The sequence below is a fragment of the Phoenix dactylifera genome, chromosome 11, assembly GCF_051530095.1.
Source record: "Phoenix dactylifera cultivar Ajwa chromosome 11, Ajwa_hap1_PhDact_Kaust_v1.1, whole genome shotgun sequence".
NCBI classification, from domain to species: Eukaryota; Viridiplantae; Streptophyta; class Magnoliopsida; order Arecales; family Arecaceae; genus Phoenix; species Phoenix dactylifera.
Window position 1 is genome coordinate 22409975 of NC_143200.1, and position 24965 is coordinate 22434939.

The window sequence follows — 24965 nt, forward strand, 5'->3', positions numbered from 1 at the left end:
CAATAGTGCCTTCCTTGACTATGATCTCTTCCCCGACCAGCAAGGTTCTCATACCATGTAATTATGTATGTATGATCAAGAATCACTCATTAAGCTAGACTGAGCATCCCAGCATTACCAGTGTAAAGTTTAATCAAGGAGTAAGGTGCATATCATGCTGAAACCTTACCTTTGGTCACTTTCTCGAGGCAGTAACCATTCTATTACCAACTGCACGGTGGTTTGCTAGCAAACCCATATAATCATGTTATATAAATGTTTCCCTTCAGCATATGCGACCTTTGCCCTCCTCACCTTGTCCCCATCTTAAGAAGTTAAATCAATGAAGCAAGCAACATTATCATTTAATTTCCTGCAAAGTATGATAAAGCCAGGTACATCCCCACCATTATTCACAGTTATGCCTTCTTTACAAAGATAATATAATAATTGATGAACAGAGTTAGGATGATGATGTTGGTCATTACGATTCTCTAAGCCTATATATTTACTTGCAGTCCCTTCACATACATACTTGCGGCCTTTCTACAAACTAGAATTCCACCAATCTAATATCATAGGCTCACTTGATAGATCCCCTGTGCATCATCCGTGGATTTAGAGGTTAACGATGCACCTAATACCACATACCTCTATCAACTCATTGACAATCTCAATTATTTCAACATCCTTGGCCAAACTATGCTCATATTACCAGTATGTTGTTGTTTAGAATATTGTTCACCAAGACGTGCTCCTTGAGGTGTAATAGCTGTACACAGATTACCTAACTACATGACCCTAAATTATGTTCGGGTAAAAGGACGGTTCCCCGGGCCAAGTACTGTGTTAATTTAAAAGGTTAAACTTACGTTTCTAGCTCGTCGTTAAAGATTAACAAAACTTTATGAATGATACGCTGCTCTAAAAAGGCTAATCACAGAAAGCTATGATGGATAGTTACCTACTCGATATATAGTGCTGCCATCCAAACCACAAGATCATACTAAAGAACACATTCCCATAAAGTTACATTAACCACTAAAGATAGTTTTCAAGAAAGGCGGTCCAAAAGGCATCACTCCAAAGTTTAACAACCAATATTCCGGAAAGATAAAATCAAAAAGAAAAACAAAAGTTTATCATTACGGCATAAATCGAAATCTGAGATAGATAAAAGGGATCAGACGTCGCATCAAAGGGAACAGAGGCCACTCACCGACATGGAATTGGTCATCAAGGCTCCGTTCCTGGCAGAGGCGGACGGCCTGCCGGAAGCCGCGAAACCTAATCTGAGGGTTCGCCGTGAGACGGCGGGGCGAGGGGCCGGAACAATTCGTCCGCGGTGGAGGGGAAGGGAGGGGACTGAACCCAAGAAGGAAGAGGGGAGAAGAGCGTCCGTGAGAAGGAGAGAGTCCATTATTTTATTTTCCTTCTCCGTCTCTCTCTCTATCTTCCCTTCCCGACCTCTCTCGTTTTCTCTCCCCCTCTTTTTATGACGCTCTCTCGGTTCAAGGTAGGATAGGGAGAGGGCACGCCAAGGAGGACGGACTGGGGATTGGATTTTTCAGCCCTTAATTAGTGGGGAGAGGAGAGAAAGTACGGCACTGTGATTGGGGAAAGGCCAGAGATATTTAGACGAAGAAGTCTGACCTTCCTATCTGGGAGTTTGGTTTCTTTTTAAAACAAGAAAGTCAGATGCGCTGCTTCGGTGCGTTAAATGGTCCGGGCTCGCCCAAGGCACCTCAGGCAATATCTCTAGGCTTGGGCTGGGCCCAACTGTTATGGACATGGGCTGTCGGTACATTAGTTGCAACTTACAAGAGAGAGTTGTATATTTCTCCCTTTCTTTTAAGTGACTAATATGATTCCCTTTGTTGTTTCTTTTATCTTACCCCCTCCTTTTAAAAGGAGAACCAATACAAGGCTCTTCCAGGAGCGCATTGCATTCACCTCGAAGAGGACTCTACTAAGGTAACCAGGTGGATCTAGGGCTACTGCAAGGCAATTTGTGGACATCCGCTGTTGCGGAACATCTTCAGGCTGACGAAGGATTGTACATCATTTTATGTGTATAGAGAGGCAAACAGAATTTTTTTGACTGGGTTGCCTCCTTTATTGCTCAATACTAGATAGTTTTTCATGGGACAACTAGGAAACCATTCCTCCTCCTCTTAATCATTTTTTATTTTCTGACTTTATTAGATCTATTCTTACTAGAAATGTATAATCAATCCAACCTATCAAAAACAAAAAGAAAGAAAGAAAGAGAGAGAGATCCTTCTTTCAAAGCAAAAGTAGAATCACATTATTCACGGCCTTTTGTTTTATTGTTTTGAAAGGTGTTTGATCAAGAGTCTCTCTCGTTCTTTCTTTCACACTGCACGCATCCACACTCAGATTTGTGATGAGCTTTGGCTGAAGTCTCCATATTTAACTCATTTTTCGGTGTAGATTTCATCTCGGATTTTAATTAGACCTTAACCATGAATCATGGTTTGTCCCAATGGCCATACCCTTCACATAGCAATCAAAAGGTTCTGTGCTTGAATCTTGGTTCTTGCATTTTAAGAACTGAGACTAGGTAATGTATTATAGTGCTGGTCTCTCTCTCTCTCTCTCTCTCTCTCTCTCACACACACACACACACACACACAGAGAAGAAAGGAAGAAAAAAAAGATCCTAAACAGGTATAGGATATCCTTAGCAAGTTCTAGTACGCCCTTATTTACGAGTGACATGAGCTGAGCTTGCTACATAGCTAGCTCTACGTTGTAATTGTTACTATTTTCATTGTGTCCCCTGATGCAACTCATTGCATGTTAGAGTAGCATGACATCAATCCATAACCCTTTCTAGTAATACTAGGATTGCCATTTGAAGTGATAGGTCAATCCAAGTTAGGTGGATTAATTTGGTTAATGTCATCCACGTTGCATGGTAAGAACCCTCAATTTCTTTTGGGTGAGTGCTCAGAAGGCACGCTGAAAAGATCATATGTAGATTGCATCTGGAGGCTACCAATTGTTTGTTACTTCGGTGCCCGCTGTGGAGTTGAGTGCGGCTTGGTCTGGCCTGTGCTACGTGCGGTATACCCTGCAGGCGAGGATAGTCCTTTTGGAGGACGACTCTGCGACGATCATTGGGTGGATTCTGCGGACCTCCGAAGGGATCGACGATTACCACCCATTACTGAGAGATATCCGTGTCATGGTTCGAGACGGGCTGGCCATTCAAGTGAAGCACATCTACCGAGAGGCCAATGGGGCGGCCGATTGGGTGGCTTCTTTTGTTGCCAACCACTCAAGGGACACCTATGGATGGGTAAGGCGGAGTTGCCTAATGCTCTCCACGATGTTTTGCATTTTGATTCTCTTGGCTGTATTCGTACACATTTGGTATGATACTCCTGATTTTAGCAAAAAAAAAAATCATATGTACGTATGTATGTGTGTGTGTGTGTGTGTATATATATATATAGATTGTGCTAATAAAGAGTCTTGGACTTAGTCCCACATCGACTGAATAGCGAAAAGGTTTGTGCCTTAAATGGAGAGCTCGATTATCCTTCTTTCAAGAGGCGCCTTTTAAAGGGCAAAACTGTGAGGGAGGCTGACCTGTGCCGTACCCTACCCCAAAGTGGACAATACCTCCTGTGGCGACGCAGTCTCCTTTTTCTGTTCCAGTTCGGTGGGGGCTAAGGTCTGAGGTCGGAAAAACTCCGATCTCATCATTAGCGTGCTAGGTAGGGGCTCTTGACATTGGCTCAGATCTTCCCGCTGGGGAGGGGGGCTGATGTTGTGGGAATAAAGCATCTCGGACTTAGTCCCACATCGACTGAATAGCAGAAATGTCTGTATCTTAAATGGAGGGCTCGATTATCCTTCTCTCAGGAGACGCTTTTTAAAGGGCAAAACCGTGAGGGAGGCCGACCTGTGTCGCACCTTGTCGTGTTTTCACTATCATGTGCCAGCCAATACAACGTTTTCTTGTATTAAAGAGGGAATGCAATTCTTGGTTGGACTAAACTTGACATTAGAAATCCTGATGGCAAAAGGCTAATGTTGACAAGTTTTGCATGCTTAAGTGCATATGAGTTAATGTTTGGATTGACATGCACATCCCAATAGTCCCTTGCGTCTTCAAAGTATACATCATGAGCGAGGAGTCATACCTGCTAAGTCACCAAACTTCTTAAATGAAAGAGGAATCCGAGTGCATAGCATAGTAGTTGAACTACAACAACTTGGAAAACATCGACTACTAATGTCACTGCTGCTATCAAAATTTTGAGAGTGCTGAGGCATGTCATGACACCACCATCATTTGGTAAATCACCAAATGGGAGCAACTCTATTGTGAAATTCCCATATTAAAATAAGCATGTTTCCACCCTCATGGTCCACCTGTGTTTTGCAAAAGAAGATTAAGACAAGCCTTGGATCTTAATCCGTCGCACCTTAAAACGCACGTAAAACATAATTATCTAATATATTCGAATACATTCTTGCGCTTTTTACACCACAAGTAGACTAGATTAAAATCATGTGCTTCTGTTAAAAATTAAACTTTCCAAGCAATTAATTATAGTTGTTTAGTCTTTATCCTTTGTTTGGTTGGGGTCATGAGAGTGAAGATGGACGGTATTGAAATAATGGATGGCCTCTATCTCTAGTTTGATTCCAAAAAATTTAGCAAAGATGAATGAAAAGAAAGAACTGCCCATGCACGCACCCATTTGTATCCTCCCAGATTGAGAGGATGCAGCATATAAAAAATAGATTTCTATATTGATAAAATTACTTTTTTATTAATTTTTTGATTATTTTTTTAATCAGATTCATGCCCCATCTCATTAATAATATTTTGGTTTTTTTGCATGGATATCCTTCTAAATATCGGATTTTACATGAATATTTTTATTTTGATATTTACATATATACCTTCGTAAAAAATTTGTTATTGTACAAATATCCCTAGGATAACAGTTGTTCTAACGGTGTTAAGAAAAATCATATTTATATTAATAAAAAATAAAATAAAATTTTAAAATTACACTATTATTTCTGTCTGCTGCTAATGGGATCGCTATATGTCTACTCATTAAGAATATTTTAATCATTTTAATTTAAAACCGTTAATTTTTTGGAAGATAACATGGATATATATGCAAAAATAAAAATAAAAAAAGATAAAATAGCAAAATAAGTATTTGACGAGGGTATACATGCAAATATCAATTTTGGAAGGATATTCATGCAAAATCTGATATTTAGGAGGGTATTCATAAAAAAAAATCTTAATATTTATTTATAAAAAAATAATTTAGTAAAAATATAATATAGATATCATCTTTTGTTTATATTTTTTCTATAATAAATAAAGGAAGGGAACCATTCTCACCTATTTTTTTAATGTTTTACCAAACACATGAGATGATGGATAAAATATCCTGTACCAATTAAAAGAGGGAACCATTTCTACCTATTTTTCTATGTTTTACCAAAGCATAGGAGGATGGATAAAATATTCATCCATCCTACTCCATCTATCCTCTCCCTCCTCTATCCAACCTTCCTTCAATCCATGGTTCGTACCAAATAGGGTTGAACTTTAGACATCATATCTACTACGCTAATAGAATGGATTCTCTTCAGATCCAACAAATACCCATACTGCGAAAAACTTGTTATTCAAGTTTCTATAGATTCAAACACATCTGGAGCTCATCCTTATCACCTCGCATACAATATCTTACACATAAAAGATATTGAAAAGCAAAGAAAGCATTTGATGATCAAAAGAGATTATTTTAGCATCATCCCTTCATCCTAAAGGTACCAGATAGCAAGAAGAACATCATAACCTCGTTTGATTTGTTCTTGTTGATATCCTATCTAATCTACACATACAGATAGAATTCCCCTCACCTCCACACCCCATCATCAACACCGCAACTGATACCCAATCCATACTACTTCCCTTCTCCATCCAACCTCGAGTCTTCAACCCCCATCTAAAAAACCTAAAGATAAACAAAACTCTGATCTAAAGTTTTAGACAAACAAAAAGATATAAATTAACAAAACTCTTAATTTACATAAACTCATCGTCATGAGCCTTGGAGGAGGAACGGAATCCGACTAGCCAAAGAGTTCTCAGTCCTCGTCGGAGCTCTCGGGGCTGGGCTTCTGATTGAGGTCCGGCCTCTTATAAGCCTGCCGGCGGCGATGGTCGGGGCCGGGAGTGCGGGCTCCGGCGGCCAGGGAGGCGGGGGCGGTGGCGTGGAGGGCGTCGACCCGGGCGCCGACCTCGGTGGCCTTCTTCCGGATGAGGGCGGCGGACATGGCTGCGTCGGCGTCGGCGTCGACGGCGAGGTCGTCGGGGAAGTTGAGGCGGGCGGAGCGGCCGCGGAGGTAGAAGACGGCGGTGTCGTAGGCCTTGGCGGCGGCGACGGGGGAGGAGTAGGAGCCCAACCAAATCCGGGAGCGCTTGTTGGGCTCGCGGATCTCGGCGACCCACTTGCCCCACTTTCGCATCCGGACCCCGCGGTAGAGCCGCTCCTTGCCATCCTTCCTCGCTGGCGGCGGCGACGGCGACTCCTCCTCCATCTCGATCGATGGAACCGAGAGGCGAGAATTGGCCTCTCTCTTTTCCCCTTTTATATTTTGTTATAATTGTTTTCCATGTGCGGTTGCGGTTGGGGTTACTTATAATCGGGGAGGGGAAGCACGTGTGGTTCGATCATGCGGGATAGTTTATGCGGGCGGTTGCCGAGAGAGGACGAGAGAGAAAGGAGAGGACAAGCTTCCAATGACGCCGTTATCTTTGTCGTAGCTGCCGCCTTGATGATAATGTTATTTCTCGCTTTGTCTTCTTGTGATATGATGACGTCCGCTAGGGGGTTACTCCGCATTAGAATAATACAAGCCGCTAACGTGGACTTTATGTACTAGTTTAAAATTTCTACATTAACAACTTATGGATTAAAAAATATTCCATATAAATAATATTTATTTTAAATTTTAAATATTTTTATTTTATTTTATTCGAAGAAACAATTAATTAAAACAAAATACTATGCTACGGTCCAATGAGTTGTTTGAATGTTGGTTCAAAATGATTGAATTTTGTAAAATTAGTTTTTAATTGTTTTTCTAAATTATGTTAAAATTAATGTCATGAGACTCAAAAAGTGAACTTTATGAGTATAAATTTTCTTTTTTTTCTAAAATTTTGTTTTATATAAAATTATATTTTATTATTATCTATCTTAAAAAAATTTATGAGGAATGGAGTAGCCTCTTAGAGTGAATATCTAAATATAAGCATTTATTTCATTATAAATTATAATCTTAACGAGTTATACAAAATGACAGCAACGTATAACATAGGAATCATTGTCTTGCAGATCATCAAGATATTGATCTGAAAACACTTAAGCAAACTAGTTCCTCGAGCCGAGTTGCTGGTCTCAACTTGATCGGAGAAATTGAAGGCAGACGATATAGCAATAAATAAGCATGGTGATGTAGTGTAATCAGATTGGTCCAACTCAAGATTGATATTGTGTATGGCCAAACTAAGTCTAACTCGATGAAGTTGAGAAGTAGGACGAGCATCAAAAAACCTTTGAGATGTATCACCTATCATAAAAACCTCGTAGCATGAGCAGACATTCTTGCAGCGTGGCATCTATCCCCAGCCAACTAAGGCTCTTTTACCTCGAACAATGGCTAGAGATGCATTTCTCTCATTACTTATAAGGTTAGCACATTCTGTCGCACAATCCTAAACTGTTACAATGTGATTTTAAACGGTCACAGCTGGATCTTGTATGGTTACAGCGGAATCTTAGATGATTACCACACAACTTTAGACTATTAGAGTGCAATATTTTTGAATTTTGTATCCTTAGCTACAAATAAATCCGAAGTTCCACTATAAAAAGTAATCACAAAATTATAATTAGAATGCCATTTTATCTCTCTGATTCTTCCTCCATTCTCATACACAAATTCTTTCTCTCTAACGTGGATCGCCTCAACAATGGAGGTAAGAAATTTGTCGGAGCAATATTTGCAACATGCCAAACCTCTAAATGGTGCATGCATTCCTTCGTTTCAGTAGAAGTGCTTAAACAAATCATTATTTTTCATAATGATAACAACAACAATTGATTATTTGTTTCAATATATCAAAATTAACATATTGGTATTAAAACAATATTACTATTAGCTATTACAATGATAACTATGTGCTCAAACTATTGTTTCATCAAATAAAGAATTGCCCTTTAGCTCGTTAGTTATTTGAACTAATAAATAGCATTTTAAATGACTATTGATTTGAAGATGTCAAAGAGTATCCATTATTTTCATCATATTAGGACCGTTATGATGGAAGCATGGTCAGATGATAGCGACCATTTGCAAGTCTACCATCCATCCATGTAAATTAGCAACGGGAGCCGTTATAACGGCCGTCATAGAAGCATAAGGGGAGGGAGGCTGAGAGAAGATAAGGAGAACGAAAACGTGGAACTCGGGATGGCAGGTGTCGGTTGGAGCGGCCGCCACGAGGACCCTCGCCGACAAAAGCGAGGGATGCGCTCTTGCGGCCTCCCGTTGTCTCGACGTGGCGGCCCGACGTCACGTGACGGCTCCCGACGTGGACGTTTCCGTTTGGGTCACGGCAGCGCGTTCGGCGCAGCGGTGACGGCATACGGACGGCCAGATCGAAGTCGTAGAGTCGGTAAACCGGAGATCTGACGGCTGGGAGGGAGTGATGGAAGGTCGTCGGACCGAAGAGGTTGGTGGTGTCATACGGAGCTGCCAGGAAGCAGCGCGGTGGAAGAAACGGAATTAAAATGCTTTTGTTTGGACGGTGCTGATTATTACTACCCATTTTTTATTATCGTAATTATCCATTTCTTGCGGCCTTTCATAAATTTCAGACACCGCATGCAGTGGAGACAGATGGCCATCTTTTGGACATCGGACCGAGCCAGCAAAAGCGGATAGGATATCAATATATTAATCTATATCTATTTTATCAGATAAATACAAATATAAATTAAATATAAAAATTTATATTTAAATATATTTCGAGATGATATGAATACAAATTGAATATTAAAAATATAAATATAAATTAGATAGTTAAATTTTATGGCTACAGAATCAAAAATATTACTAAATTGATGATAAATCAAATTAATAGTATATATATATATATATTAAAAATTAATAAATTTTTTATAAAATTAAATAGAGTTATAAATTGAATTACTCATATTCATATCTATTTCTCTTTGATATATATAAATATGGAGAATATTAGTCTGCTCAAATTTTTATTCATATTTGAATAGATTCAAATCCAAAAACAGATTTAGAGCTTTTTATTTTTTAATTTTTTTTACTTTGAAAAAAAAAAGAGAAGGAACAGAAAAACCTCATCCGCATAGCAACCCCCACTGAGCCCCCTTCCCACTGGAGAATGTTTGATGCGGTTTACTCACACCCTCCCCACTCATGAGTTGTTCCACGATGGCGACTCCACCAGACAAATCAGGCGGAGGCATCTAAACCCCACATTTAATCAACGCTTGCACGTTTTGAACTTGGACCGCTTTGGTGAAATCGAAAATACCTACAATGACACTTGGGATCTGTGTGTGTGTGTGTGTGGCCATGCGCACAGGATCTGCCTTGCCAGCCTCAGCAATGAGGACAAAACAAGAGAAATAGCTTGGTGGGCTAATGAGATCTCATTCGAGCCAAGGGGCAGGGCTCTGTTCGCGAAAACGGAGCTGGCGACTGGAAGTTTGGTCGGGGAAAGCGACGAGAGGGACTAAGTTCTTGGAACCCGACCGCGATGCGGAAGTTTGGGGCCCAGGGAGGTGACCACGGCGGTGGTGGCAATGCATGCTCTTTCGCTTCCGGCTACCTTTTGACTTGGGTGGGGTGGTGCGCTTTTGAGCCAGGTTTGGTCGGTGGGCGCATGCCTGGGTCCACGCGGCTGAGCGCCGCTCCCTTGTCGTATTTGTGCCCACCGTGTCGTGCTCTGATGGAAAGAAAGATCAGGGCCTCATGAATCTTTACCCGGTGCGCCTTTATGTTCTCAGGCGACCGCACGCCGGCTCCTTTATCTTTACTCTTACCGCACGTTGAGCTAACTACAGTAGAAAGCAAAAGCCTTGATTGACAGAAATTATTTATACTTTTATAATATATAGGATAATGCAACCTTGGTCGACTCCCAAATGACTATTTTTCAGTAGTTTGAATAAAAGCCTTTGTTCTCTCCTTGGGTGGGAGAAATATCACTAAAAAGTGTATCAAAAAGAAGGAATTAACCAAGAGATGCAGCTCACAAAGTAGTACTTGATCTAATAACAGGTTTGTGGTTGCCTATGCTTTCTATTGCGTGCAGTGAAAGTGCGCAACACTAGTTTTCTTCAAATAAAAGTTTCACAAGAAAAAATTATGAAGTTTTTGAAATATATGCAACAAAAGTATGAGACATTCATCAAACGAACAAAACTAGTTTTGCTAGAACGAAAATTTCATAAGAAAAATTATGAAGTGTTTAAAAGTTTCACAAGACTTGTTTTCTTCAAATAAAAGTTTCACAAGAAAAAATTATGAAGTTTTTGAAATATATGCAACAAAAGTATGAGACATTCATCAAACGAACAAAACTAGTTTTGCTCAAACGAAAATTTCATAAGAAAAATTATGAAGTTTTTAAAAGTTTCACAAGACTAGTTTTCTTCAAATAAAAGTTTCACAAGAAAAAATTATGAAGTTTTTGAAATATATGCAACAAAAGTATGAGACATTCATCAAATGAACAAAACTAGTTTTGCTCAAACGAAAATTTCATAAGAAAAATTATGAAGTTTTTAAAAATATATGCAATCAAAGTATGAGACATTTTCGAATGAACAAAATAATAGTAATCTTTGGCCAATAGAAGTTACATGGTTCATTAGATTCTGTTATTGCACGTGTTTTGTGAGACGATAAATTGGGTTTTGATTCAATCAATCATTTCTCTAGATAAAAAAAAGTAAGACTTAATACGGTACACGTAAGGCCCATTTATTTCCTTCCAAGTCAACCCATTCGTTGTCTATGTTATGCATGAACTTGCCCACTTTAGCTTCCTTGTTTTACACAGGTAGCTTCTGAACGAAATCTAAAGTTGACAGAAATCTAAACAGAAAGACAAGACGATGACTACAGAATAGGATGCTGCTGTAAGCTAATAGAGGAGTCCACGTATAGAGGAGAGCTTCGCAAGCCTCATCTAGAAATGGCCAATGGAATGACGAACATTTGTTCAGCTTACGAGAAATAAACGCAATCCATTTCAAGGAGAGAATGGTTTTAAAGCCGCCTTCTAATCTTTGTCAAGCTGAACGAGACAAGCAATCCAGATGTAGGCCTAAAAATACTCGGTCCGATTTGGCCAGGACACATCAGCACCATAAGGGATAAGGGCTACCTGTGAGAAAGGTCAATTTACGTGTCTTGTCCGGCTGTTGCACTTCCGAGGGAATACAAAGAAGTGGCTTCAGGATTCACTCTTTATTAGTGTTCACGAGCCAATATAAGTAAAAGAACATCCATCCGAAATATGAATATCTAAAGCGAACAAACAGTATGCTCGCAAGTATAGATAATAAAAGAAACCAGTATGGAGAGTCTAACAACCTAAAACCTCACCCAACATGGCTAGCCGAAAGTTATTATTTGGATTCCTTGATCATGTATAAGTACCCAAGATCTACCCAGCGAATAATCGATGTGGGACTAAACACACGCCCGCACGGGTCCTCACATACTCCCCTCGTTCAAGCCCTGACGTCCTCGTCAGGCTAAGGGTTCATATCTATTCAAATCTAATCACAAACACCATGATTGGCCCGTGGTCAGCCTCAATGGATCCATGTTGCAGTATTCCCTAGTCCACATAGGTTATGGGCCGGATCCGCTCTGATACCATTTGTAACAACCCAGGATCTCACCCAAAATGTCTAGCCGGAAGTTATTATCTGGGTTTCTTGATCCTGTATAAGTACCTAAGATCTATTCAGCGAATAACCGATGTGGGACTAAACACACGCCCACACGGATCCTCACAAAGAGCATATGAGAAAATGGATTGCTTCTATCCTGTGTTTTTTAAAACCAAACTATATTGGTTTTTCCCTCCATACCTAGTACGTATATGGAAGGGTAGGGGTAAAGATACCCATCCATATGCCTTGCGAGGAAAAAAAAAAAAACAACTCAATGAGAAGGTCATTGATGAACTAAAAAATAGGGACAGAACAGATTTGAGATTCATTTTTGTGGAGAAGACACCAGAAGCAAAGAACAAAAATAGGGCTTCTCAACTGAACTCGGATAGCCAACACAAAGGACAAGCTATCTCCACATCTCTAGGACCGCTCTCCCTGCTCTCTCTCTCTCTCTCTCATTTTCCAGTATCTCACAGAGTTGGCTCAGATCCAAAATGATTGGCCCGCATAGCTTTAGCAATTTGGAGTAAGATTATTACATATTACAACTAGTTAGGCCTATCATCTGGTCAAATCTTTCTAGTTATAGTATATCGGGGCTATTTAACTGATTGATGTGGTATATTTTAAGTCATGATCAAGTACCGATGAACAGTAGCAGAGAAGCCTCTTGGTTCTGGACTTGCCCTAACCGGCTTTAACCTGGAGTCATTCAATCAAATAACTCCTTTTGGCAGTCAGAATAGAGGGATTTAATTCCAGGTTAATCAGGTGAGTTGGAAAAAAAATTGGGCTATCACTTTCTAAATGCCTATTCTACCCACTGAGAAAAGTCGCAGAATAAGCCAGAAGAAACAGGTTATCTCAACCAAATATTGGCATGCTGCATTTGGTTTTTAGACTAATAAAATCCCTTAAGTAAACCAACCAACATCTGACTCATAACCATTGTCCATGATGATTATTAGAACTATTAAATATCCAATCTGCTTGATGCTTCATATGCCAAGTATGTATTCAAGGGGTTCTACCATCATAATGTGTGGCACTTGCCACAATGTTCCATGTTTCAGATATCAATTTCACCATGGGCAAGAATATTTACAAGGCAATTGAATGACAAGAAAATCAATCAATCGTAAGTGTTTTCCTCACTAAAACTTAAAGAAGACGACTAAAGGTTTCATAAACATAACTTGACCAGCAACTGGTCAATCCAGCATCATCCATTCTTCATATGAAAACAATAATGCTTATTTGGCAAGGTTTTGCGAGTAGATGAAGTGAAGTTTGCATTTTACTTTTGCCTTAATGCCGATAACCATATAATCAGACTTTGTCTATATCTGGACAAGTATTTGAGCTATTCTGGTTCCCCAAGTTACCTGCTCACCAGTAACTACAGGCAATACTACCCTTGATGACTGGTTGAAGAAGCACGATGGCTATTACTTTCGTATGATTGAAAAAATAATATGCCAGGCTCTCAAACAAAATTCGCCAAAATATTAGCCTACTGACTTCCTTGTCCTCCAAATCTTTGATAGCCACGTCAGAAATGCAATAATACTTTGAAGAAGAACAAAATGATGAAAATGGGAGCCCATCAAAAGGCAAATGCTCACTAACAAATGATGCAACAATATAATGTGAATGATCAGCTACAATGAGAACACTATCATCAGAAAAGCACAAAGCAAATTTATCACCAAGAGATCATAAAAGTGGAACCTCAGTGTAGATCCTGACAGCTGTACATACCCAGAAAAGGTGCCTCCATTAATTGTGGGAGTTCGATTAGATGCTCCAGTGTTCTTACAGGATCCACTTGGTGCCCCGGCCTGCAAAATTGCATAAATGGATCTTGAGAGATGCTAATCAAGGTCATTTAAGACAAATATTGGATACAGAGATTATATTATTTTGATCATAAAGAAATGGCACCATAAACCAGCAGTAGGGAGATGCAATTGCTCATAGAGCTGAAGGCTGAGCAAGTTCTGGGCTCTAGAGATACCAGGAATCATTGAAACAAACCTGGCAGGCAGTAACTGTGCTACAACCACATAGATTTATCCCATTCATTCTATCTTGTATGTCAAAAACACCTCGACCATCACTTCTCTGCAAACACATGCTTTGGTTAGGAAATTTCACCTTTTCACTCTAAATAAGTTTCCTTTCTTGAAGTGGCAATTTAGTCATACCATGTAGAAGTTCACAGCAACGAAGTTAGGCATCAAATTTCCAGCTGCTTTATAACAAGCATCAACCATTTCAGCAAGTCCAAGTGAGTGTTCCTTGCAAGCTTCATTTTCAACAGGGATCGTAGGGAAGTAATTTTGCAGAAATAGAGATGCATATCTTGAATTCAGAGGTTGTGATTCCTTTCTATTTGGACAGGAGGCTGGTACAATTCCTGGATCTCCAGCTGCCAAGATTGTATTGTTATGTAAGAGGCCAGACTATAAGTTGCTGTTAAATGAAAATGTTTGGAGAAATCTTCAGGAAGAAGGAATGCAAAGTGTGAGAAGAATGAGAACTAATCTCTTACACAATGACACAGAGTACTGCTTACAAAAAAATACCAAATATTAATTTGAAATCCAGAAGAAATGCCAATATCATGCTTATTGAATTCCACATCACTTGTAAATCCATCAAATGAACCAAGTTTACCTAAAACCATAGCATCTTAATTTTATCTTAGTAATCATGTAGAAAAGCAGATTCTAATTTATAATCTCCAACGGTCATCAAATTTATTTTTGCAACACGATGAAAGGCACCAACTCTCAGTCAAGTAATTCCCAAATTGACACTACCATCCGTTATGGTAGTATGGCTAGTGATGCTTAGGGGTGTAATTGAGCAAAGCTTGATTGAGCCTGACTCTGATCAAACCTGGCCAAAATTTAATTTCAAACCTGAAATTTAGGACCAAACTTGACTCATTTCCTGTTTAATCAAGCGCTTAACCAAGCCCAATTTTGAGCTAATCAGATCAGAAGCCTGTCTAAAATGCCTAGATAACCTTGAACCAAGCCCAATTCATGCTTTGTTCGAAGTCGAAATTCCATGCCTTGTCTAAATAAAAAATCCCATATGATTAGTTATACCATCAAAATGCTACCGTCTCTACCAGTGAAACCCATCAAACCATGAATTACAATACATAATGAAGCCATCAAATTGTTCAATAACCCAGCCTTTTGATTTTAGTCATTGGATTGATTTCAATGGTTCATTACAGTTGTTACTTTTTTTTGAGGAAAATATTATGTATATACACACTATAAGCAATATATATTATATCAATATTTTAAATATAGATTAAATATTTAAAATGTATATAAAATTAATTGCAAGTGTACCAGCCATTATTAAGCTCAGCTCGTTTCATTTCAATTTGAGCTTGGCCAAGCCTAGAATTGAGCTGAACATGAACTGCAACCAGCATAACTAATGTTTGAAGTGGTCTATTGTAACCACTATATCTAACTAACCATGTAAAGATACTGCTACATAGTTTTGAATTTGGCCATTTATCCCCAACACATTACATTTACCTTCTACAATCAGTCTATCATATCTCCCAAAAATCAGACATCAATAGCACAATTTATAGACTACTTGGAATTAGATCTAAAGTTTCATCAGATTACTGCAAAATATTTTTAAGATTAGTATTGCTGATATTTTATTTATAACAAGATGAAGATGGCTCAAACAACCAACTATCCATAGATGAAGATTCTTTCTTCTCCTGCTCATGATCTAGCATCATGTGGAAACACCAGAATAGAGCCTGATCATGGTGAGACTAGACAGGATTTAGAGGTCTGTTTAGACTTGGAACAAAATTCTTCTAGAATTAGAAAATAGGGACCTGCCCAGGCAGTAACCTGGTGCAGAATGATTATATCAACCAAGGAGAATAGTAACGGCAAACAGCTTACAAATGTTGAGAAGGCCAATAACTGAAAATTAGAGACAGCAATAGATATAAATGATCTTTTTGAAAAAATGAAAATGGATAGGTCAGTAAAAATTAAGTTAAATGTTAAAGGAGGATACCAACATCATTAACTAACTAGAGTTTATTTAACAGAAGTAGTTCCTGATGGGGAAAAAAAATCAAGATACACTTTCGCAAAAAAGGGAATATAGAGAAGGTTGCTCACGAGCACAGACTCAAATCAAGTCTAACCATCATCGTCAAGCCTTATCCCAACAACTTGAGTTCCTCTATACTTTGCAGTTAACTTGGGAGGCATCCTCTGTCAGTGAGTGCTCTTCCAAATATTGCTTATACGCACACTTCATCTTAAAATTTTTCATCCTTCCACAAGCATTTGATTTGCTCCAGTCTTCATAGTGGACCACCTAGACCTAAATGCATAGAATTAAGAATACATAGAATACAAGAAACTGCATGGAGGATAGAGGAGATGTTCTATTTCTGGTAGAAGTGAATATTGGATATTGGCTTAGCAATGAAAATGCATCTTAAGCAAGATGGAAGAATCTATTGAATTAATGGGCGGATAAAGCTCCGCAAGAGAAGTTGTGAAGAACAAGAAAACTGCGCACAATTACCACAAAGCCGTTATTACATACAGTGTGAACACAAAATAGGCTGGTCTCTATGGATCTTTTTGCCGGGCGAAGTATAAGGAACATGGATCCAAAAGCTACAGGCCAGTTCAATCAGACAAAAGGAAGAAAGAGATATTGAAATAATGTGTATTCAGAGAGACAACAAACATCAATTTGTACTGATAGTAGCCACAGCCGCAACAAATTGCCTCATCCTGGAAGAGCCAACACGTACAATCTGAAAGCGGCCAACCGAAGTGGATTGTTGATACCGGTTAGTGGGGTTTTATTAGGGCTTTACATTATAGGGGCATGCTCTTTCATATTCTCTCCTCAATCTTACCAAATAAAAAAAAAAGAGGATATGAGATATACGAGAAAAGAAGAAGAATTTATAGAAATCAAGAAACTTTAAATTCATGCTAATAAAACTTCAAAATGGACGCATGCATTTTCCTTAATATGTATAACAGTTTTTCATGAGTGTTTTTTTTTTAAAAAAAAAATTTATACTTTCTTAGGGCCACCGCTTGATTCATAGACCAAAATATGAGCTCATCTTGGATTTAGCAAGCATGGCTATGTTTCTTGATTTTTGATCATAATTTCTATGTAAAAGATTAGTACGATTCTGTTTGTGCAAATAACTGATAACTTTTATAGCCTTCGACCTGAATCATAATTTGGAGCATGCAAAAGTTTTCTCATAATACGTCAATGAGAAAATACATTTACTGAATGAAAACAATAAATTCAGGCATTATCCCCACAAAAATCATTTCAAATTATAGAGCGTTGAAATGATTATCTACAGTAAATAAAAGCATAACTAATCCTACTAAAGTGGTTCTGTGATTTGGTTTTGCTGGAGATGATATGGGGGATAAAAGACCAGCAGTGCTTACAACTTTGCCATCTGTTGAGAAGTAGTTTAAAATCATGATGCATTACAAAGCTCATGCCAAAACTGAATTGCAGTTTACAAATCTTGAGTTTGTGTATCTGTATAATCTCCATACATTGGCAAGCTGGTTTCAACCGGGTGAGTTGTCTGGTTGGGTTAGGTTTGAAATATAATCTATCCATATTAAATTTTAATGCAGGCACAAGTTAGGTTATGTAACCCCTTGCCTGAGGGGGAAAAAGGTCTAGATGTGGATATAAACGTATCCAACTGTTCAACTGGGTGAGGTCGGGTACAGACATGGGGCAGATTTCCAGCTGACAAGACCCATTTGCAGTCATATTTAAACTAAAATTTTAAGGGTGGAGGTCGAAGGAGAGGGAATCCAGTTAGATTAGCTATGAGAATGAAACATTGGAAAAAAGAGCTTAATATGCTAATCAACATCTTAGAGAACATGGGCAAGTGCAAACCCAGACAATTGGAAGAGATCTAATAGATGGAAGCAGAAGTCGAAAGGAAAATGGAGACTAGAGGGTTGATAATAAAAACAAGGGCTTACTAGAACTGGAGGGTGTGCTAGAGATGGAGATATGTTGCTATCACATATATGATTAAAGGATGGACAAAGAACTTACAAATACATTCAAAGACTTCATCAATGAAGGTACTGGCTGTTGAATATAAGCTGGCATTGAAGGATATGAAATTGGATGAACCTTAAAAAGTTGAATACTAAAGTTAGGTTTCCCAAACAACACATGTTTTAGTTTGCAAGGGTCAGCAAAAGCCTAAAGCTCTAGCTGTTGATAGGATTAACATAAAGAATGTGTGTCATTCTATAAAACAATGGGGAGAAGAGGTCAAGCAAGCAATTAGGGAAACTATTATCAGTTTGATGGTCTGCATTTTTGGTCAAGAGAGTGCTGACAACTTGATCCTATATTAGCTGTCTTATCATTCCGCACTTATCACTAATGTTCTCTCTACCTTGTTTTGGCAGTACAAAGATTTATTCTATAACAAATCTTGTTAGTGTAATTGCCTTACAATATCTAAATCTTCCCCACTCTTATAACGTACTCAAGTCTAATATGTTAATCCTGATATGTGATTGATTGATGTGCAGGAAAACACAGCAGTCATATCTAGAACATAGCATCGACTCATCAAGAGTTCATCATTGGGTATTCTGCAGTTGCTTGCAAATCACTTACTGATTGTGACTAATTGTGTAAAGAACCCACATTTGACAAAGAGAACGGATAATTGTCAACATTTCATTAGCAAGTTTTCTGAGAACTTACGTTCATTCTCCAACATATACCTCCACTGGTAAGCAATCCCTTCATCGGCCTCCTTCGAAGCATCAGAAGTAAAGACCAGCAGCCGGTGATTTTTCACCGCCATATCCGTCACACTCGGCCAATCCCTGCCATTTGTCGGCATCTCCGAGACCGGATACCAATACTTGACCAAGCCAGCATTCATAAACAGCTTCGTCAACCCCTTAGGAGCATGCACATAATCTTCAATGATGATAGTCACGATCTCCGATGGGTTCTCAGTCAGGAATGCCTCCACCTCCCTCAGTGTGTTAATCGCTGGTTCCTAACATCACACCAAGTAATCAAACAACTCAGACCAAAGCTTATTTATATGCAAGTTCCTTCCTTACCCTGATCTCAGATAATTAAGCATTTAAGAAGAGAAAAGATAGGGAATTTGACTTACAAAAGCAGTGAAGTCGTAGCACCGGCCCTGCAGCGAGTGGCAAAGCCAGATATCGTCCTTAAAATCATACATGTCCAGCATCAAACCCCGGACGCCATTCTAGAATGATTTATCAGTCAACGTAACGCCAAAAAATGCACAAAAAAAAAAGAAGGAAAATTCAGGAACCAGGAGGCACGAATCAAGGGGAATACTCTCAATTGGTTGGTGACGGTGTCCTCCTGGTTGTAGAAGGTGATGCGCTGGACGCCGGTGTACGAGGTCTCATTGACGATGGAGAAGGAGTTGTGAGTCACCAACCATGTGTACTTGTTGAAGGGCAGCCCCTTCACCTGAAAATAAAACCACTCCCACATCACTCGCTACTTCAAAGAATCAATATATTATTCAAGCAAGAAAGAAGAGAGTTGGGGGAGGGGTACAATGGAGGTGGGAACGGTGGCCCTGCCTCGGGTGCAGGAGGGCCGGGTCTTGCCGGAGGCCGGGCAGGTGCCGCAGTAGAGGCCCGGAGCGCAGTCATCCGCCGTCGAACACGAGTCCAGCAGCTATGGTATTTTATAGATAGACATCAAAAATAAGAGGAAAATCAGATCAAAAATGAGAGGGAAAGGGAGAGGAAGAAGTCTTTCAGATCCAATAAAGAAAGAGAGAGAGAGAGGAAGGGAGGGAGAAAGAACGGGGAACCTTGCAGCTGCGAGGGGAGCAGGAAGCGGTGGAAGAAGGGAAGAGTAGTGCGATACAAAGCAGCAGGAAGAGAGGTTTGGGTTCCATCGCCACGCTTCCTCTCTCCTGCTGCCACTGCTTTTCTTGGAAGCAGTACTCTTCTCTAGTTGCCGCTTTATTTATTTCTTTTTTTTATCAGTGGATACCAAGGAGTCGGTGACACCGACCGGTTACCGCCTTACGGTATAACTAGGCCTAAATTGAATCGGGTACTAACATATTTATATTTATATTTATTTTAAATAAATATAAATAATATAAATATAAATAAAATTAAAAATATTATTAAATAGATAATAAATTAAATTAATAATATATTGATATGATTATTTAGTTTTTTTAAAAAAATATGTGCTATATAAAATTAAATAAAATTGCAAATGGAATATTGTCTATCTATATTTATATTTTTTTTTACGAAAATGAATGTGAATAATAAATATTGGCTGGTTATTTAAATTTCTAATTTATATATAAATATATTTAAATAAAAAAATAAATTTGAACAGTTATTATACGTTCGGATACCTTCACCTCACCCCAAGGGACAGCCGTGTGACATAGCATTCCGTACCAACGTGCGAACACACGCGGCACTCCGCGCAAGTTCCCTAACCAAAAGCTGACACCCTTTGGAACGTGGCCTGGTGGTATTCAGTTTTCAGCAACCTTAGCATTTTGCGATTCATGGATATGAAAGCCATCAACAATGCTATATAATAATACCAAGAAGGGCTTTATCCGTTTGATTTCATGGAGTTTGGCTAAGGGAGCAAAACATGAATAATTGTAGAACTTTTAATAACTTAAATCTGGAGTTATATTCGCCCACCACCCAGGAGTCTTCCCTCGTGCAACAATGTCGGCGAGGGACAGAAAAGCGCGGGGCCAAAAAAACCGGGAGTCCGAAGGGAACGGTAAATCAAATCTGGAGTTATTGCTCACCATCCACCCGTGGACCATGGTTCCAGGGCAGCAGCGTGCGAAACATTTGATTTTTGATGCTAGTTTCCTCGTCAAGTCAAGAGAGCAGCTAACTCGCTAATAAAACCGAACACAAAATCTCCAAATCAAGCCTTGCAACCATCAAACCTTTCCTTTACAGAATCAACCAATGTTCTTTGTGTCCAAGTCCATATTTAGCATAGGATTATGTCGTCGACTGGTCCATGCACATGAAAAAAGCAACGGAGGCCTACAATCTTTCCATTACTCCAAAAGTTGCAGATAGAATAATAATCACGGCTTAACTTGTGACAAAAAAAAAACATGAACGGCTGTCAGATCAAGTACTTGGGGCCAAAAACGGTTGACTTTAGTGGAAGCTAGCATCGTTGTACCGGATCGTGTCTACTTACGATAACTCCATCAGACTCTACCAGACATTTTCTTTTTCAGAAAGAACAAAACAATGATAAAACCGTTCAGTTAATTGTTAGATTCCATTTGGCCATTGCTATCTTCCTTTGATTAGATTTCCTAGCTCCTGTTCGTTTGTACTTCCTTCAAGCCTTCATGAACATGAATTCCACTGATAGAAGGTTGGGTCCTTTGCAATTTAAGAAGGCTCAAGTCTCCAGAGATTTCAACTAGAGTCGTTCTTGTCCTGCCTTTTCTCTCTCTAATGATACGAACCCTTTAACCAGGGTCCGGCCCTATAAGCTCAACCTCCATCACACCCAATGCAGCCCTTGAGATATCTCCCAACAAACCAACACAACAGTGATTGGCATGACATTCCCACAAGGATCCCATATAAAAAATAAATAAATAAATGGCATACAGGTTTGCAGGGTGCAAGCAAATAAGCCTTGCAATTAATGGGAGAAACTACTAACATCCAGTAGAATCTCAAGTCATTGACACCAAGATACCATACCTACAATTATCCTCATAAATCTCTCGGCAATTGAGGGAACATGTAGTTTCCTGCCATCACAAACTTGCCTAGACCTTAGAACACAAATAAACGCATCCAAAACAGCCCAAAAGTGAGTTCAATTGCCAAGCCGCATGAATTATGCCCGTCAAAACAATAGAATAGACATATCAAAAGTAAGCCACAAAAACAAAACCCTTCCCCAGAAATCAATCGAACTATCTATAATCTAAGGCCCTAAAGCAGAATCCGATATAGCTGACAATTTGGAAGCATATCCTTAATTTAAGTTGGAAGCACATCATCAATGTGATCCTGAGCAGTTCACAAGTATGGAAAATGAAACACAATAAATACAATGAAATATCCAACCATCCACATACCATCAATTCCCATCTTTTAGTTAACAAATGTAAGATAGTCCAAATCAGCAACCACATTAGCTTTTCAAAGACTGTAAATTACAAAAAAACTAGGAAATAGAAAGTTTGTTCTCTATAGCTAGCCTCAAAGTACTAGAGCCACAAACAAACCGTCAGAAACGGACCTATATCTCAATGATGGCATGCTGGCCTGGAGAGAAATTACCCAATCGTTATATCATTCTGAGCTGGAATGCATAAAAATGTGGTTTACTATCATATACATCCTGTTAGGTAAGCTAACCAGTTTAAATCCAATTGCCTTCTTTGGCATGGCATTGGAAGGTGAGAATAAGCCATCTCATTGTTGTGAAAACAAACGATAATTTACATAATTTCCCCACAACAAGATTTGAACCCCTTGTAAATAAATAGTATAATGTCATTGAGGCTAAATACCTAATCATGAACCATCAAAGAAAGAACTTCAATTTTATATTATTAACCCAAAATCTCAATCTCAATCGCCAGCCTTCCATAACTGTCAATTCTAAGCCATCAATCTTCAAACACTGACTTTGAAAACTTGCAGCTTATGACCTCTCAAAACTCCTCCAATAGTCTTTCAAACTTATGGTTGCTCACATTACTTGCACTGTCACTAAGGTTGCGTCCATTTTTTTTTTGAATTTTTCAAATAAAGTTTTATATAGTTGTCTCCACAACATTCATGTAGTAGACCAACTTAGCAATCGGTGTAGTTCCCAAAACACAAGTTAATATTAAATGGTAGGCCTACAAAACAAACCATTAAACAGCTTCCTACATATGACCATTATTAATGAAACAAAGTACACAGACACAGAAGCAAAAAAAAATGGAAATGAAAGGAGTAAAAGCCTTCTTAACAGACAAAAGCATAGCCACAAAATACAGTAACACTTGAGCTTTGCAAAAAATAAGTAAATTCTATACAATTTCATCAGAATATGTAACAACATTTCAAGAGATATATTCTCGTGCAAGAACAACACATTGATGGTTCCAAGAAAAACATTACAATTTCAGGTATCAAAATTAACCACATGAGATGGGCTGGCCAACTTTCTTAAAGAAATAGAACTACAGTATCGAACATAACATATAAACCTTGCAAATACTATCTAGGATCAACATTTTTCTTTTCACTTTTTTTATGCAACTATTGTTCTAATCAGACTACCTCCTTTGCTAAGGCAATCAAATTTTTATTCATAACTCACTTTCAGGTAGCCCTAGACATCTACAAGGGCCTTGTTAGATCTTAGCTGCACAAACCCAGATCACTTCAGTTAGTTTGCCTCCCCATAATATCATCAAGTGATGCAAGGTATACACTTTACCTGATATATTCATTACAAATCATGTACCTCAAATGCTATCATAGATTCACACTTAACATTCTCATCATTATAATATTCATATCTCATCTTCTTAAGCCCTCATCAATACACAAAAAGTATGGATGCCGTTACTTTCAACCCATGATAACCTCCCTTCAATTCCCAATAACAGGACACTATAACATGGATCCTCCTGGGCCGGGCAACCTAGAGTTCATTCTTCACTAATTAATTAGATAAAATAAACTTACCTATGTATTATGTGGTACAGTATGACTAGGCGGAAAAATTTTCAAAACTACATCATACTATTTGGAACAGTTTGCTTTTTGTGGAATATTAGAATAAAATGTGACCCAAGAAGCTTTCAATAATAATGTCAATATAGAATTCAATTTTACACCCATCTCATCAAAAAACAGTGCATTATTCATAGGCAGTAAATCCTAGTGCCCATTACAAATATCAATAGCTAGTTCATATATCATGATCTCTAACATATAAAAAAGTGGAACTCATCTCATCATAACTGTTACTTGTAACACTAGGAATCACTGTTCCATCATAACACATTTTTCTTCCATGCGCTCAACTTACTCTTCAAAGACTTGTTTTTCCTGAAATTCACCAAGTTACCACCTCTACTCTTGGCATACTCCATTTTAGTATAAAGTCTTAAGTGAATTTATTCTTTCAGCAATTCTAAAAGCAAATACATATTAAAAAATCACTCACAGTAAAAAAAAATTAGTCAGCTAAGAGTCTCCATATACTCAACTATGATTTAAGCATCATACCCTGTCCCCATGCAGAACCACCACGAAAATCATTACAGAAAGCCAAAAGCTTGACTTTTAATTTTCTTCCCATGAGGAATCAAATGTTTAAAGTTTAAACTTCAAATTGCAATCTAGCCACAATGCATAATTTTAAATGTCATAAATCAATCACCTCCACAATCTTTTTCCATTATGAAAAGTGGAGATATGCTGATAAAAAAAATAGTTGGTTAAAGTAATTCCTGTTAATTTACAGATAATGACGAAAAAGATCATATATCCAACCTGATCCGTAAGAGCCAATGCAACTATTGTAACAATGCCTCCAGAAAGCAGAGCATCTCCTACCCCAATTCATATAGATCCATAAATCATAATTCTCTTCAGCAGGCATCATAATTAAAAGCATGAAAACTTCCAATTGCTATAACATAACAAAGATGATCAACTTGCCAGTTCAACTAAAAATTTACTAACTCATTTGAAAATTGAACCCATAAATAAATAAACAAATAAATAATAACAAAGCACTTTAACCACTTATGCAGCAATCTATAGCCATCATATGCATAACACATCACCAAATGAC

The 24965-nt window shown here is 38.5% G+C and overlaps 3 protein-coding genes across 7 annotated transcripts in view; all 3 read right to left on the reverse strand.

Moving 5' to 3' along the window:
• Positions 1 to 1399, reverse strand: part of LOC103699759 (CBS domain-containing protein CBSX1, chloroplastic-like) — a 14142-nt gene extending 12743 nt beyond the window's left edge. Inside the window, exon 1 of the mRNA XM_039128190.3 lies at positions 1199 to 1399. Coding sequence (XP_038984118.1) covers positions 1199 to 1399 — 201 coding nt within the window. The remainder of the gene's footprint in view (positions 1 to 1198) is intronic.
• On the reverse strand, positions 1399 to 20952 carry LOC103706502 (PLC-like phosphodiesterases superfamily protein). 5 transcript variants are annotated; one of them, XM_088707267.2, is made up of 9 exons: positions 19936 to 20192; positions 19674 to 19796; positions 19446 to 19583; positions 19252 to 19350; positions 18825 to 19128; positions 14222 to 14445; positions 14052 to 14138; positions 13776 to 13855; positions 1399 to 4386 (listed from the first exon to the last, which is right to left on the reverse strand). In XM_088707267.2, the coding sequence occupies exons 1-9, from the start codon at positions 20020 to 20022 to the stop codon at positions 4353 to 4355; spliced, it is 1176 nt and encodes a 391-aa protein (XP_088563393.1). In that variant the 5' UTR covers positions 20023 to 20192; the 3' UTR covers positions 1399 to 4352. The 5 variants fall into 5 exon arrangements, with proteins under 5 accessions (XP_088563393.1, XP_088563395.1, XP_088563394.1 ...); XM_088707269.2 differs by lacking the exon at positions 1399 to 4386 and adding an exon at positions 9626 to 10160 and having other exon boundaries at positions 19936 to 20191; XM_088707268.1 differs by lacking the exons at positions 1399 to 4386; positions 19936 to 20192 and adding an exon at positions 20920 to 20952 and having other exon boundaries at positions 13009 to 13855.
• Positions 5770 to 6711, reverse strand: LOC103706504 (ethylene-responsive transcription factor ERF011). Its single transcript, XM_008790622.6, has one exon. The coding sequence runs from the start codon at positions 6589 to 6591 to the stop codon at positions 6139 to 6141; it is 453 nt and encodes a 150-aa protein (XP_008788844.2). The 5' UTR covers positions 6592 to 6711; the 3' UTR covers positions 5770 to 6138.
• Positions 20953 to 24965: the final 4013 nt, after the last annotated feature.

Coding starts and splice junctions, on each gene's coding strand:
- LOC103706504 (XM_008790622.6), bottom strand. CDS start 6,591: ATGGAGGAGGAGTCGCCGTCGCCGCCGCCAGCGAGGAAGGATGGCAAG.
- LOC103706502 (XM_008790621.6), bottom strand. CDS start 20,022: ATGGAACCCAAACCTCTCTTCCTGCTGCTTTGTATCGCACTACTCTTC. Junction 19,797..19,935: donor GCTCCCCTCGCAGCTGCAAG/GTTCCCCGTTCT, acceptor AAAATACCATAG/CTGCTGGACTCGTGTTCGAC. Junction 13,856..14,051: donor GCACAGTTACTGCCTGCCAG/GTTTGTTTCAAT, acceptor GCAATTTTGCAG/GCCGGGGCACCAAGTGGATC.